Consider the following 16,031-nt stretch of genomic DNA (forward strand, 5'->3'; position numbering starts at 1 on the left):
AAGCCTAAGCCAAATCTAAATGAAACCGAGCCGGTAAATTAGGGTAATTCAGAAGAGGTTCAAGAGACCATGATAAGCATTCACACAGATGAAAGAACTAGGGATGGCTTGATCGAACTTTTGTTTGAATTCAAAGATGTGTTTGCTTGGTCCTACGATGACATGCCAGGATTGAGTATTGATATGGTGGTCCACAAGTTGCCGACTTACCCTGATTATCCCCCTGTCCAGCAAAAGCAAAGAAAGTTCAAAACTGATATCGGTGACAAAATCAAGGAAGAAGTCACAAAACAGTTGAAGGCAGGGGTGATCCGAGTGGTCCGATACACCACCTGGTTAGCCAATGTGGTTCCCATGCCAAAGAAAGATGGGAAGACTCGAGTGTGTGTCGACTACCGAGATCTGAACAAAGCAAGTCCCAAGGACAATTTCCTTTGCCAAACATCCACATCCTTATTGACAACTATGCCAAACACGAGATACAATCTTTTGTGGATTGCTATGCAGGATATCATCAGGTGTTGATGGATGAAGAGGATGCGGAAAAGACAACCTTCACCATACCCTGGGGCACTTATTGCTACAGGGTCATGCCTTTTATTTTGAAGAATGCCGGGGCAACTTATATAAGGGCTATGACTGCCATTTTTCATGACATGATGCACCAAGAGATCGAGGTGTATGTAGATGATATGATCATCAAATCCAGAACATAGGACGACCATGTTCGGGACTTGAGAAAGTTTTTTGAGCGGCTGCGTAAGTATGATTTGAAGTTGAATCCGGCTAACTGTGCATTTGGGGTTCCGTCTAGCAAACTCTTGGGATTTATAGCTAGTCGGAGGGGCATCAAGTTAGATCCAATGAAAATAAAGTCTATTCGGGATTTTCCTCCTCCGAAAACCAAGAAAGAGGTTATGAGCCTGATGGGAAGGTTGAATTACATCAGTCGATTCATTGCTCAGTTGACTTTCCCATCTTCAAGCTATTGAAGAAAAATGCATCAATTAAATGGACAGGTGAGTGTCAAGAGGCCTTTGACAAAATCAAAGAATATCTGTCGAATCCGCCGGTCTCAGTCCCACCCGAACCTGGAAGACCTTTGTTTTTGTATTTGACAGTCTTGGAGAATTCTTTCGGCTGTATCCTCGGGCAACATGATGTGACCGGGAAGAAAGAGCAGGCAATCTACTATTTGAGTAAAAAGTTCACAAGCTATGAAGTTAAATATACCTTGTTGGAAAGGACTTGCTGCGCCTTAACTTGGGTGGCTCAAAAGCTTAGGCATTACCTGTTGGCCTACACCACTTACCTCATCACCAGGCTGGATCCTTTAAAGTACATATTTTAGAAGTCGATGCCCATAGGGATGTTAGCAAAATGGCAGATCTTGCTCACTGAATTTGACATAGTCTATGTCACCCGCACGATAATGAAAGCCCAGGCTCTAGCAGATCACCAAGCTGAAAACCCTGTTGATGACGAATATCAGCCCTTGAATACTTACTTCCCGGACGAGGAGGTGAATTCAGTCGAGGTAATATCAGAAGACACCAATGCTTGGAAAATGTTCTTCGATGGAGCTTTGAACGTAAAAGGTGTCGGGATTGGGGCAATTTTGATATCACCCACTGGTCAACACTATCCAGCCACAGCCCGACTTTGATATTTCTACACAAACATCATTGCCGAGTATGAAGCCTACATTATGGGTATGAATATGGTAATCAACCAATATATTGAAGAGCTATTGATCATGGGAGATTCGGACTTGATTATCCGACAAGCTCAGGGTGAATGGGAAACCCGGGATGTCAAGCTTATTCCATTTAGGCAACATGTGGAGGATCTTAGTAAACGGTTCAAGTCAGTCGAGTTCAGGTACATTCCTCATTTTCACAATGAGTTGGCGGATGCACTCGCTACTTTGGCTTCGATGTTGCCATATCCAGGCAATCTCCACATTGACCCGTTGGAAATCCAAATCCGAGAAAGGCATGGTTACTGCAATACGGTTGAGGCAGAACCGGATGTTCAGCCATGGTATCATGATATCAAGAGATTTCTGAAAACTAAAGAATATCCTGATCAAGCCAGTGGAGACCAAAAGAGAACTATTAGACGACTTGTAAGCGGTTTCTTCTCGAGCGGCGAGGTCTTGTACAAAAGGACTCCAGATCTCAACTTGTTAAGATGTGTTGATGCTGAAGAGGCCAGAAAAATCATGTCTGAAGTGCACGCAGGAGTGTGTGGACCCCACATGAATGGGTATGTTTTGGCAAAGAAGATCCTTCGAGCAGACTATTATTGGATGACTATGGAAAAGGATTGCTTCAGTTTTGTCCGGAAATGTCATCAGTTTCAAGTGCACATTGATCTGATTCATGCACCACCTACAGAACTGCATCCTATGTCAGCACCTTGGCCATTTGTTTCCTGGGGGATATATGTCATTGGGTAGATCGAGCCAAAAGCTTCAAATGGACATAGGTTCATATTGGTCGCCATCGACTACTTCACAAAGTGGGTTGAACCAATTATACTCAAATCTGTCACTAAGAAAGCAGTGGTAGACTTCGTGTACTCCAATATCATCTGCCATTTTGGTATCGCTGCAACTATCATTACGGATAATGCTACAAACTTGAATAGTCATTTGATGAGGGAGATATGCAAACAAATCAAGATAACGCATCGGAACTCTATCCCTTATCGGCCTAAAGCTAATGGTACTGTTGAGGCAACAAACAAGAACATCAAAAAGATTTTGAAAAAGATGATCCAAAGTTCCAGGCAATGGCATGAGAAGTTGCCGTTTGCATTATTGGGATACTGCACTACTGTGCGCACATCAGTCGGAGCAACCCCATATCTTTTGGTTTATGGCACTAAAGCCGTGATACCCGCAGAAGTTGAAATCCCTTCTCTTCGGATCATTGTTGAAGCTGAATTGAGGACAGTGAGTGGGTTAAAACCTGTCTAGAACAGTTAACCCTAATTGATGAAAAGTGAATGACCGCAGTCTGCCACGGGCAGTTGTATCAACAAAGAATGGCTCGTGCCTACAACAAGAAGGTGCGGCCTAGGAACTTTGAAGTGGGGCAACTCGTTTTGAGACGTATTCTCCCCTACCATCAGGAAGCAAAAGGAAAGTTCGCTCCTAACTGGAAGGGCCCATACATTATCAAAAAATTATTGCTAAAAGGGACGTTATAGCTGGGAGACATCGAAGGAAATGACCCCGAAACAGCTGTAAATGCAGACGTAGTCAAAAGGTATTATGTCTAGTCTTACTGCAGCAACAACATTATCCGATTGGGATGACGAAGGCTTTCATTCTCGCTACCCCAAACACTCCAATCCTTTGCTAACCCTTTGAGCCGGTTACCTTTCTTTCATTACCCTCTTTGAAACCTGAAGACGTTTGTAAAAAATATCATCATCAAAACAAAAGAAAAAGAAAAAAACAACAAAAACAACAAACAAAATGTATTTTCCTGAACTATGTTCAACTTGATTCCGAAATGATACATAGGCAGCCTCTCTTTGGGGTTCAGTCACACCAAAACAAAAATCCAATTTCCCCCAAAAATGAAACTAGGGCAGATATTATAATGGTTCGACGATAATCCCGCCTGAACGGTTCCAAAGTTGTAATTTGATCCAAATTCTTTTTATCCAAACCCTATTCAAGTCCTTCTGATCAATCGGCAAAGAGGTTCAAAATGGGAGGATATAATTACTTGGATCTGATACAACCAAATGAGAGAAATAAAATAAGAGAGTCTTATTGGTGAAAACCTACGGGCACCATAAGGCGATGATGAGCAGAGAAATTGAAAAAGAGAGAGTCTTGTTAGTGAAAAATCGCAAAGAGCACTATAAGGCGATGATGAGAAAAGAAATGAGAGAGGTCGATTGGCAAAAACCCGCAAAGGGTGCCGTTGATCAAAAAGAAGAAATCCCTTACAACCGTTTTCACTGAAAGAGTCCTGGCAAGGTTTCTCGATCTTAAAACACGGGTCATAATGGGTTTATAAGAAGTTGGATAGTTGGGCAGATTGGGTAGCCAGTCCAAGAAGCATGTCATGTCTATTGAAGTCTGCATGCACTCCAGATAAGTCCTTCTGTCCTCCCCGAAAGGGACACTTCTCTTTAAATTCACTTTCTTGTCATTTATTTGCTTTTCTTTGAATCCCTTTCGGTCTAACTCTGGCCATGATGGCAGATGCTCTGAAGTAAAAGTTATTGAAAATGAAAGAAATCCATAGTCAAATGCCCATAGAGGTAGAATAAGATGAAAGGGCCAAAGCCCCACATGGGTGAACCATCATGTGAAATTTTGGAAAGTTGAGTTCCTCGGTTGTAGAAGAAAGATCTATCTTGAGAAAGCCAACAAGCAACAGAGGTTCTCGCCAAAGAGTTGGGCCGAGATCAAGTGATCAAAATAATCAAGGCCACAAAACCAACCACCCTTCAAACTAACAATTGTTCTTTGTTTGAAAACTTGAAACAGGTGCAATCTAAAACAACCGTGCAAGAAGCAGGTGCAACCAAAAAAGAAATGCGCAAGTGTTAGAAATAGCTTTGCAGCAACAATCCATAAAGAGGGAAGTTCCCTCCGAAATTCTTTCCTGCATTCATTAATTTCATTAAAAAAAAAAAAAGAGGAAAGGAGAAAACAAAACAAAACAAAAAAAAGAGATAAGAAGAAAAATTCCAAAAAAAATGGTAGCTTAGGATGCCCAATCTCAATTTTTATGCTTTACCAACATAGGGTCTCCACTCCCTAGTTGAGATTATTTTAGACATAGGGTCTCCACTCCCTAGTCGCTTTTCCAACATAGGGTCTCCACTCCCTAGTTGAGTTTATTTTTAGACATAGGGTCCTCACTCCCTAGTCGCCTTTCCAACGTAGGGTCTCCACTCCCTAGTTGAGTTTATTTTTCGACATAGGGGCTCCGCTCCCTAGTCGCCTTTCCAACATAGCGTCTATACTCCCTAGTTGAGTTTATTTTTAGACATAGGGTCTCCATTCCCTAGTCGTTTTTGCCAACATAGGGCTCTACTCCCTAGTTAAGTTTATTTTAGAGATAGGGTCTCCACTCCCTAGTCGTCTTTTGCCAACATAGGGTCTCCACTCCCTAGTTGAGTTTATTTTAGACATAGGATCTCCACTCCCTAGTCGCCTTTCCAACATAGGGTCTCCACTCCCTAGTTGTGATTATTTTAGACATAGGGTCTCCACTCCCTAGTCGCCTTTTGCCAACATAGGGTCTCCACTCCCTAGTTGACTTTATTTTTAGATATAGGGTCTCCACTCCCTAGTCGCTTTTTGCCAACATAGGGTCTCCACTCCCTAGTTGAGTTATTTTAGACATTGGGTCTCCACTCCCTAGTCGCCTTTTGCCAACATAGGGTCTCCACTCCCTAGTTGAGTTTATTTTAGACATAGGATCTCCACTCCTTAGTCGCCTTTTGCCAACATAGGGTCTCCACTCCCTAGTTAAGATTATTTTTAGACATATGGTCTCCACTCCCTAGTTGCCCTTTGCCAACGTAGGGTCTCCACTCCCTAGTCGCCTTTTGTCAACATAGGGTCTCCACTCCCTAGTTGAGGTTATTTTTAGACATAGGGTCTCCACTCCATAGTCGTCTTTTGCCAACATAGGGTCTCCACTTCCTCGTTGAGATTATTTTAGACCTAGGGTCTCCACTCCCTAGTCGTCTTTTGCCAACATAGGGTCTCCACTCTCTAGTTGAGGTTATTTTTAGACATAGGGTCTCCACTCCCTAGTCGCCTTTTGCCAACATAGGGTCTCCACCCCCTAGTTGAGATTATTTTAGACATAGGGTCTCCACTCCCAAGTTGATTTTAAGTATAGATATAGGGTTCCACTCCCTAATATCTTTCCCCTAAAGATATAAAATACTGATTTTATTGCTTTCAATAAAGAAATAATTTAGATTTTTGTTGCAATAACTCACGAAATTTTCCCAGTGAAAATTGGGGCAGAAAAATTTCGTTTGTTTGTTTGTTTTGATGCCTGAACAGGTTTTACCATAAGGCACGACGTTTGAGATGATCAAAAGATGAAGTCCAACCCAAATAAAAGAAAAGAAAGACCAAGAAAAGAAGTGGGCTTCAAGTACAGAAGCGGAAAAAAGATGCGGACTACTCGAGATATGACTGAAGTTGCAAGCTTCGCATGTCCCGCCTTGATCCGAAAAGCTGAAGAAAAATGAACCAGTAGTTCCAACTAACGAGTATCAAGATTCAGATCAAAGTCTGCAGGAAGAAACAGCCAAGACTCAAGATCAAGCTTTAGAAGGTTTATAGATAGGAATCTTGTAACTCGTAGTTGATAGAATTATCTAGTTTAGCTTTTTATCTTTTATTTCGGTGTAATAAGGAGTTCAGCAAGCAGTAGCAGTAGTAGCAACAATGAAATCACAGCTTCCTGGTAGTCCCAGCTACCAAAACTTCCAGAACTGCACTGACCTGATTCCTTTATAGCCAAGGATATGTAGGCAACCTCTGAAGCAAGGTTCGGTCAGGCTCTTTCAAAAAATGCTTCTCATGGAGTTTCAAATGGGCAAAAATCCCTCATAATTTCTTATTTTATCTTTGTTTGAAAACCCTTCGCGTCTCCGAGCAAAGAGGGGCAGCTGTGAGCACGTGATTATTTTCCCACATGAATTACTCCTAAAGAATTAGATTTTTCTTTAAATTGTTTGCCATTTTAGGAATTACTGTAGAATATTTTTAATTGTTCGCATTTTTCTGTGCATGTTTAATGTTATTTAATTCATGAAAATATAAAAATATATTTCATTTGCATTTAGAATTTATTTTTTTTTACATTTTTTAGGTTAATTAGTAAATTAGTTGTTTTATAAAAGCGAAAATCACAAAAAATGATTTACTTTGCATTTTTAACTTTTTAATTTTAAATTTTGTAGTGTTTCATTTAATTTGGGAATTAATTAATTGTTGTAAATACTATGTTAAGTAATTAATCTAATTTCGTAGGTTAATTTAGTTTAAGAATTAATTAAGGTTTTTATTTTTAATTTGAAAAGAAAAAGAAAATCGAAAATTAAAAGAAAAGAAAAGAACAACAAAAGGCTGCTTGATCTGGGCCAATTTGGAATAGGCCCAAGCCAATTTCCCCCAAACCCGCTCAAAGTCCAGTCCCAAATCACCCCTAACCTGGTCCAAGTCTTCAGCCTAACCAAACAACTTCGTTCTCACTCCTCTTCATTAGAGCCGTCGATTTTATTTGATCAAACAACCCGGAACTAGCCTTTAGTTCCCCATATAAGTGTCCGAACAGCCTACCCCACCGCCCCCGTTCCATCTCTCTTCACTTCATCTCCTCTATTAGAGACTCACCTTAACCCTAACGCCGCCCTAATAATCCTCACCTTCTCCGGTGGCGGCGCCACCCCAAACCGCCTCCAAAATCCCACCCCGAAATCCTTTCCATCCCCTCATCTCAAATCTTAACTCATCTCTTTCAAATCATCACCAAGACTTTCGAATCTCAGATCTAAGGTCCAATCCGGCCAGAACCCTAAAACCTCAAATCTCTCAAATCGTCGAGTTTTCAGTGAAATATTGGGGTTGAAATTGATTTTATTAGTGTGTTCTCAACAAGAACACACGATTAATGTCAATCTCGGCTAAAAATTGAAGGTTTTGAAGATTTTTTCAAAGTCCACTATCAACCCGCCTATTTCTAGATATTTTTTCCTACTATTTTCCTTTCTTTCATTTTTCGTTTTATTCTCTCATCTCCTTCTGTTTCTTTCCTTGTCTTTTTCATTTTTTATTTTTCTATTTTTTTTCAAATCACTTCTGTATGCATGCTAAGCTTAAGGTCATCTTTAGTTAGCATCTTTTCTGATTTATTTGATTCTGATTGTTTGATTTTGCCTAAGTTCCCTCCTATTTTATTTTTCTTTGAAATTCCTGGATTCAAGAGTTCATGTAAGTCCGATTGGCCTTATTCTTGATTTTTTTGTTAGGTTTTTGATTTGTTAATTAGGCTCTATAGATAGAGGCCCAAAGAGGGGGGGTCAGTCCGGGTTATAAGCCCACGTTTTGATTTTGATTTGTTGGGTCAATTTGACCCATATCTGTTTCTGAGCGTAAATAGTAGAAGCCTAAAGGGTAGTTTAGGATTTTTAATCAAGGGGAATCTTGTATAACTGATTTGGAAATTTCTTGGAAGGTGGGGTTTGGGTGTAGTTTGACAAACAAGTTAGAAAATTGGGGTTTGAAGTAAAAAGAATGAAAATCAAAAAGGGCTAATGTGCAAAATCTGAAACCCATTCTGCTGCCCTAGAAGTCCTCTATAAGAGGCATGTTTCCTTCTCTTTCAAGTCAAAATTCAGAGGATACCACACTGAAAAATTTAGAAAAACGGTTGAGCTTCTTTATACTCCAAAAGACTGAAAATTGTTTTGAAAAAATTGATTTGGTTTTGTTCTTTAAGTTCCCTGATAGTCAGGCTTTCTAAAATCTCCAAAAACTTGTTCTCATCTGGGTTTTGGACTGTTGAAAGAAGTTGTTTTTTGCTGAATTGTTGAGCTGACTCTGCTGCTGCTGCTAATTCTTCATTCTCTCTATTTTTCTCTTTGAATTTCAGGTATCTTTCAAACCATGGACAACATGTGAAGTGTATTCATGCAATCCGAATGTGAAATATGATTGAATACAAGTTGTTATTAAGTTTTATTGTCCTTGTTTCTTCCATTTATTTAGTATTTTGTAATAGGTTAATCTTATGCATGTTATATTAGCTTTCTCATGTTGTGGATATGGTATAAGTTGAATTACTGCTGGTTGTTTTTCTTGTTTGATTCTGCTGAGAGTCTGATGTAGTTCTTAGACTCAAATTAGTTGCATGTTAATCTTGTGGGATGTTTTGCTACTGTCTTATATTAGAGAAGAGTTTAATCAAGGTTTAAATTCCATAGTCCTAAGTTAAATGAAAAACTCTCTTTATTAGGATTTGATCGTATTGGTTCAAGCTGTTATTGATTAAAAAGCTACAGTTTATTAGTTTGTGGTTTTTAATGCTTTCATATGTTTGGTTTGGGTATCTAAACAAATTCAGTAACATGTCAATGTGTTTTGATCTTCAGTTTGAATGTTTAGAGTATTTACTTTAAAAATTACTATGTAGGTAATCATGGTAGTAGTTTAAGTTACTTTAACGAGCAGTATTTCGATTTTTTCTGCATAATTGCATATTAATTAGATAAATGCATTTCATGCCTTACTTTGCTGAAATTGTTCAAGTCCAAAGGAGTTTGAGCCACTGAAGGGGAAATTTAGAGCCAAAGGCTCTTATAATCCCAAATATCCATTTGTGCAGTAGGGATTCGATCCTGAGTCCCGTTCTCTTCCGCGTTCTTCTCTTCACCATGTTTGGGCTCATTTTGGGCATGGACTTGAGGCCATTTGTAAATAGGAATTGCATGCCCTATGGTATTTGGGCCAGTTTCTTGGGCTCAATATCTCATTTAACTGCTGTCAACCCAGGCCGCTTTCAGCCAAAATACTTGATTTCTTATTAGGTTAATTTGAACATTAGTTTAAAATAAATTCAAAATCCTTTAAGCCTTCTTTAATTAGCTAGACTCTTTTAAAATAGGTTGAGGTGTGCCGTATTAGCCAAACATACAAATTATGGCCCTCAAGAGCTAAGTTAAGAAACCCTTTTAATAGAAGTAATTTGTGGCGTGCCATGCCGAATAAAATCTCAAAACTCATGGCCCTCATTTAATTAATTATAACTATTTTAAAATCGAGGTGTGCCATTATTAAATTTTCGAGGGCCCTCGCAAACCTTGTTATTAACTTGAACTATCGTAGTTTGTTTTAGGCCCGATTTAGATTAGTATTACGATTATCTATACGTTCGTGTAACATAATTGTAATTTTAACTCTAAAAAAGACTCGAGGGATGCGTTCACGCAACTTCAATCAAATTTTCTTAAATAAAAAAACAAAGCGTTATTAATTGTGGACATGTTCACGTGACATGATTTTTGACGCGCCAAAGGAAAAGAGTATACGTACGCGTAACTCAATTCTTTAATTATGAATAATCAAGTGATTTAAAAGCGGTAAAAAGATAATTGCACATAGGTCTTAAAAATGAGTAGTTAAACAATTAAGCAAAGTATAAATTGCTAAGCGGCCGTGCTAGAACCATGGAACCCGGGAATGCCTAACACCTTCTCACGGGTTAACAGAATTCCTTATCCAAATTTTCTGGTTCACAAACTTCAAAAGGAAAGTCGAAATTTCCTCGATTTGGGATTTAATATAAACCGGTGACTTGGGACACCAATTAAAATATTCCAAGTGGCGACTCTAAGAATTAAATAAATAATCCCATTTCGAATAATGCCACTTAAATTGGAAAAACTCCCTTATATATCCTCGGGGTGTAAAAAGGAGGTGTGACAAATAGTGTTGTCTCAAATCCTGATACATTTAGCGGCACCTGAATGAATGGAGTGCCGCAAATTGTAGGCCTCCTCAAGGATCAACCCATTCACATTGGGCACACAAATCCGGCCCTACATCCGCAATACCTTGTCATCACAAATAGAAACCTCCTTGGCATCACCATGTTGTAATGTGTCCTTAAGGACAAGCAAGTGGGGTCGTCATACTGACGTGCTATGATGCACTTATACAAAGAAAAGCAAGAAGCCACGCAAGAAAAAACCTGGCTAGGCTTCGAAACATCTAATCTCACAAACTGATTGGCCAAGGCATGAACATCCATTGCTAGTGGCCTCTTAACCATATGTAAAATATGCCAAACTGCCCATACTCTTCACCTTCCTACTCAATGCATCGACAACCACATTGGCCTTTCTATAATGGTATAATATGGTGATATCATAGTCTTTCTGCTAATCTAACCATCTCCGTTGCCGCAAATTAAGGTCCTTCTACTTGAACAGATGCTGGAGACTCCGATGATCGATATAGACATCACATGGAACATCGTACAAATAGGACCTCCAAATCTTCAATGCGTGAACAATGGCCGCCAACTCTAAGTCATGCACATGGTAGTTGTTCTCATGAACCTTTAACTGTCGGTACGCATAGGAAATCACCCTACTGTTTTGCATCACCACCACGCCAAGACCAATATGTGACGCATCACAATACATAGTGTAAGACCCCAAACAAGTAGGCAACACCAACACTGGAGTTGTAGTTAATGCATTCATGAGCTTCTAAAAGCTCTCCTCACACTCCTCAGACCATCTGAAAGTGGCACCCTTCTAGGTCAATCTAGTCAAAGGTGTAGCAATGAATGAGAAACCCTCTACAAAATGGCGATAATATTCAGCCAAATCAAAAAAACTTTGAATCTCAGTAGCTGAAGATGATTTGGGTCAACTCTGAAAGGCCTCAATTCTTCAAATCTACCTTGATCCCCCCACGCTACTGAATCAAGCCAAAACTCACACTTGGAGAATTTTGCATGTAACTTCTTCTCCGTCAAGGCCTGGAGCACGATCCTCAAATTCTGCTCATGATCCTTCTGGCTGCGAGAATACACCAAGATGTCATTAATGAATATGATGACGAAAGAATCATAGTAGCTCATTCAACTCTACTGGTTCCATACGATATGGTGGAATAGAAATGGGATGAGTGCTCGGTACCAAGTCAATACCAAAATCGATATCCCTATCGGGCGGTATGACCAATAGGTCTGCTGAGAACACATCTAGGAAATCTCTCACTACTTGAACTAACTCAACGGTTGAAGTATCATCACTAACATACCTCACAAAGGTTGTATATGCCTTACACCCCTTCTCAACAATGCGGTGCGCCTTTAGTAATGAGACAAATTTGCTAAGAATATAATCCAATGTACCCCTACACTCCAACCGCGGTCAAACCTGGCATATCCAGTGTTATAGTCTTGGCATGACAATCTCGAATAGCGTGATAGAGAGACAACCAATCTATGCCCAAGATCACATCATAGTCCACCATACTAAGTAGAAATATATCAATTCTGGCTTCAAAACCATCGATAACGACTAAACACGATCGATAAACATAATCTACAATAATAGAATCACCCATAGGTGTGGACACATATACTAGAGCACTCAAAGAATCACGAGATATATCCAAGTACGGAGCAAAGTAAGATGACACATATGAATAAGTGGAGCCCAAATCAAATAAAATCGATGCATCTCTATGACATACTTGAACCATACCAGTGATAACAATGTCCGATGCAACTGCCTCCTTCCTACCAGGATAGAAACGAGCATGGCCTCCCCCTCTAGGGCGACCTCCTTCCGCCTGACCTCTACCTCTAGCTCATGGTGCAAGTGGAATGGCAACTACAGAAGCAACCATGGCCTATGAGCCCTGTGGAATCCATGGAGCTGGTGTAGTATGTGGAGGTGCACCCCTCATGAGTCTGGGGCATCCCCTCACCATATGTCTAATATCACCACACTCGAAGCAAGCTCTCGGTGGGTGTGGCTGCTGAAATTTACTCTGGCCTGGTCGGCTAGACTGGCCGTTGAAGGCACCCCATGCAGGAGGTACTCTGGACAGTGGCTGAGCAAAATGGGCAACCTGAGACCTTGGAATAGTAGGAGCACCACTAGTAGCTGGAAGTGATGAATGAACTGGGTGACTCACATATCCCATGCCATTTCGGGCTAAAATTGCAGTGTGGCCAGCACTAATTCCTTTAGTACCTCGTAGCCTCTTGGCCTCCCTGTCCTTTCTCCCTCGGTCCCGCATACCCTCCAATCTCTGAGCGATCTCTACCACCTAATGAAACAGAGTATCCGTCTCTAACTCTCAAGCCATGCTGAATCTAAGACCATAACTAAACCCCTTGATGAATCTGCGGACTCTTTATCTGACTGTAGAAACCAAGGCAAGTGCATGTCGGGATAACTCACTGAATCTTATAGAATACTCTAACACTGACATAGTCCCCTGATGCAACTACTTAAACTCTATGCGCTATGCATCCCGAAGAGTCTAGGGAACAAACTCTCTTAAAAACATCTCTAGAAATTGAGCCCAAGTGAGTAGGGCTGCATCAGCTGGCCTACCCCCCTCGTAATCATTCCACTACCAATATGCTGCTCCTGATGGCTGAAATATAGTAAAAGGAACTCCGCTAACCTACAACATACCCATGGTGCGGAGAATACAGTTGCCCTTCTCTAGAAAATCCTGAGCATCATCGGTAATTGTGCCACTAAAAGTGGGAGGATCATACTTCTTGAATATATCAAGTCTCCTTTTCTCCTTGTTAGATGCCTCTGGCCTAACCTGAGGCTGAAGCGGAATAATGTGTTGTGCTGGCATGACACCCGAAACCTGATCAATATGGTCCCACTGCTCTGGATTACGGGCTGTGTGAGTCTGAGCTCCTCCCCAAGCCTGAGATGTAGCTAGTGCAAGGAAATTAACCCTACCTAAGCCAGAGTGCCGAACATGCTCAAAAACTATGCTAGGGTCTCCTGAAGTCCAGGGCCAACAACAAGCGCATCTGGTGCCTGTCCCCCAACCAGAGCTACGGGTGGCTCCTCAGCCGCTACTCGGATAGGTGCTCTAGCCGCAACACGTGCCCCTCATCGGCCTCTGCCCCGCCCTCAACCTCTCACAGCTCTAGAGGGGGCGTAGGTGTTTGATCATATGATCCATCAGTGTGTGTCCTTAGCATCTATGATAGAATATAAAGACAAAGACTCAGATTTCAAATCAACAAATTCGCACGATAGGAATCAAAGAAGTGGATTTTCCTAATAGTTTTGTAGCCTCTCGAAGATAAGTACAGACACCTCTGTACCAATCCGCTAGACTCTACTTAACTTGCTTATGACTCATAACATCTAAGAACAAAGTGTTCTAATACCAACTTGTAACAACTCCAAAGTCACACCTTAAGATATTGTGATGACACCTACTCTCTAAGACTAGGTAAGCCTAATATACGTAAAGATTTAGCGAAAATAATGATTTAAATATCAACTTAAATGGGTAATGTATCATGATAGAACCAAAAAGTACAGCTGTCAATATTCCTAAAACCTGGTAGAACCGAGTCATAAACTCTACAAAGGGTACACTAATAATATCTAAATACAATACTGTTTTGAACTAGAAATAACAGTAATACAATTAAAAGCAGAAGGTGACTCCGAGGCCTACAAGTGTCAAGCAGGTATACCTTGAAGTCTCCGAGTAACTGATAAAATCACTAACGTCCGGCTCGAACGGATGTACCTATATCGGCACAACAATGTGCAGAAGTATAACATGAGTACAACATAATGGTACCCATTAAGTATCAAACCTAACCTCGGTAGAGTAGTGATGAGTCCTAGTCAAGACACCTAATAGGACAAAAAATTGAACAGAGTATAATATAGACTAATAACAGAAGGCGAGTAAATGAACGATAACAAAGTTGTACAATAATGTAGGCTAACAATGGAATTTAAGGCAATAAAGATAGCAAGGAGTGAACACATGATAAGAACAACAAATAATTGAATACAGACAAATACAAGTAAGATAAATGAGGAAATAACAAAAACTGTTCAACCAACAAGCCCTTTTAACAAAGAATGTACAACAAGAATCACAACCGAGGCACCACACCTTATATCCACATTTTCACAATTTACAAATCACAATCTTCCTCATGTCGCTGCGTGAGCCTTGCATTTGTATTTTGAAAACGTTTCCTGACATGTCTACATGTGCTTTAGCCCCCTTATCTCGCCGTGTTTCTTCAACTAATTCCCTTATTAGCAACATGCGCATAAATCCCACCTTATGTTGCCGCATGCACATCAAACCCTATTCTTATGCCTCCGCATACACATTAATATCACAACACAGTAACAAATCGCACCACACGTGCTCATATGCCACAATTTGCTAAAATCAACAATATAAACATTACCATAACACATTGCACACGACTCAATCACAATATGTACAAGAGTCTTAATAACAATAATAAATGAGAAGCAACTCGACAAGAAATGATATATCAATAACCACAACTTTAACCTCAATGTGCAAATAGCCTTCACAACAACTTCAATAACCCACAATTTAGGTAATTCCCATGTAATGGCATCTTGCAAATTCAAGTGCAAAACATAAACTTATATATGAAGAGATATCATGGAATAGAAACTAAGTCTAATGCACGAGAACAACTTAACAATGGAAGAATGGCATGTAACAACAACTACAATAAAATGCATGTGAGAGTAACTTTGACAATAGAAGCTAGAACATATAATGACAACTTCAATTAAAGCACGCAAGAATAAAATTGACAACAAAAGATAGAACAATAAATGATAACCTCAATTAAGTGCTTATAACAACCCTAAGATTCAAATCTGGTCAAATAACACATATAAGCCTGTGTACACACCGATCACCTCATGTACACGTCTGTCACATACTTCAATTAGCACAATAAGCCTAAATCCTAAGGCGTAGCTCCCCCACACAAAGTTATGCAAGATATTTACCGCAACTAGGCCAAATCAATACTCAAAAATAACTTCTCCCTTAAAAATCGCATCCACGCGGCTCAAAATCTAACAAAAAATGACTTAATATTATCACACAATGCAAGGAAAATCAATTACGATAGATAAAGTTACAATCTTTACAAAATTCTCCAAAAATCGATAAAAGTCAACCCCAGGCTTGTCCGGTCAAACCCAAGTCTAAAGGTTGATCTTGACTACTCATAAACCCATGAGTCTATATATGTGTTTTATTTTTAAATCCGAGTCCAATTCGACTCTCGAAACCCAAATTTTTATTTTTCAAAACTTAGACAAATATCCCCATAATTTCTCTATGATTCTCATAAATTTAATGTTAAATCTCATATATAATCATGAAATATAGTTAGAAGTTGATTAAAACTACATACCCAATGATTGTAGATGAAAATCCC

At 39.9% G+C, this 16,031-nt stretch overlaps 1 protein-coding gene across 1 annotated transcript; it reads left to right on the plus strand.

Annotated features, from left to right (window-relative positions):
• The first annotated feature begins 1,720 nt into the window (after positions 1-1,720).
• Positions 1,721-2,461, plus strand: LOC138875255 (uncharacterized). The gene has a single exon (XM_070154078.1). It carries the CDS (start codon positions 1,721-1,723, stop codon positions 2,459-2,461), a length of 741 nt encoding a protein of 246 aa, XP_070010179.1.
• Positions 2,462-16,031: the final 13,570 nt, after the last annotated feature.

This window comes from Nicotiana sylvestris, chromosome 8 (genome assembly GCF_000393655.2).
Source record: "Nicotiana sylvestris chromosome 8, ASM39365v2, whole genome shotgun sequence".
NCBI classification, from domain to species: Eukaryota; Viridiplantae; Streptophyta; class Magnoliopsida; order Solanales; family Solanaceae; genus Nicotiana; species Nicotiana sylvestris.

Coding starts and splice junctions, on each gene's coding strand:
- LOC138875255 (XM_070154078.1), top strand. CDS start 1,721: ATGGTAATCAACCAATATATTGAAGAGCTATTGATCATGGGAGATTCG.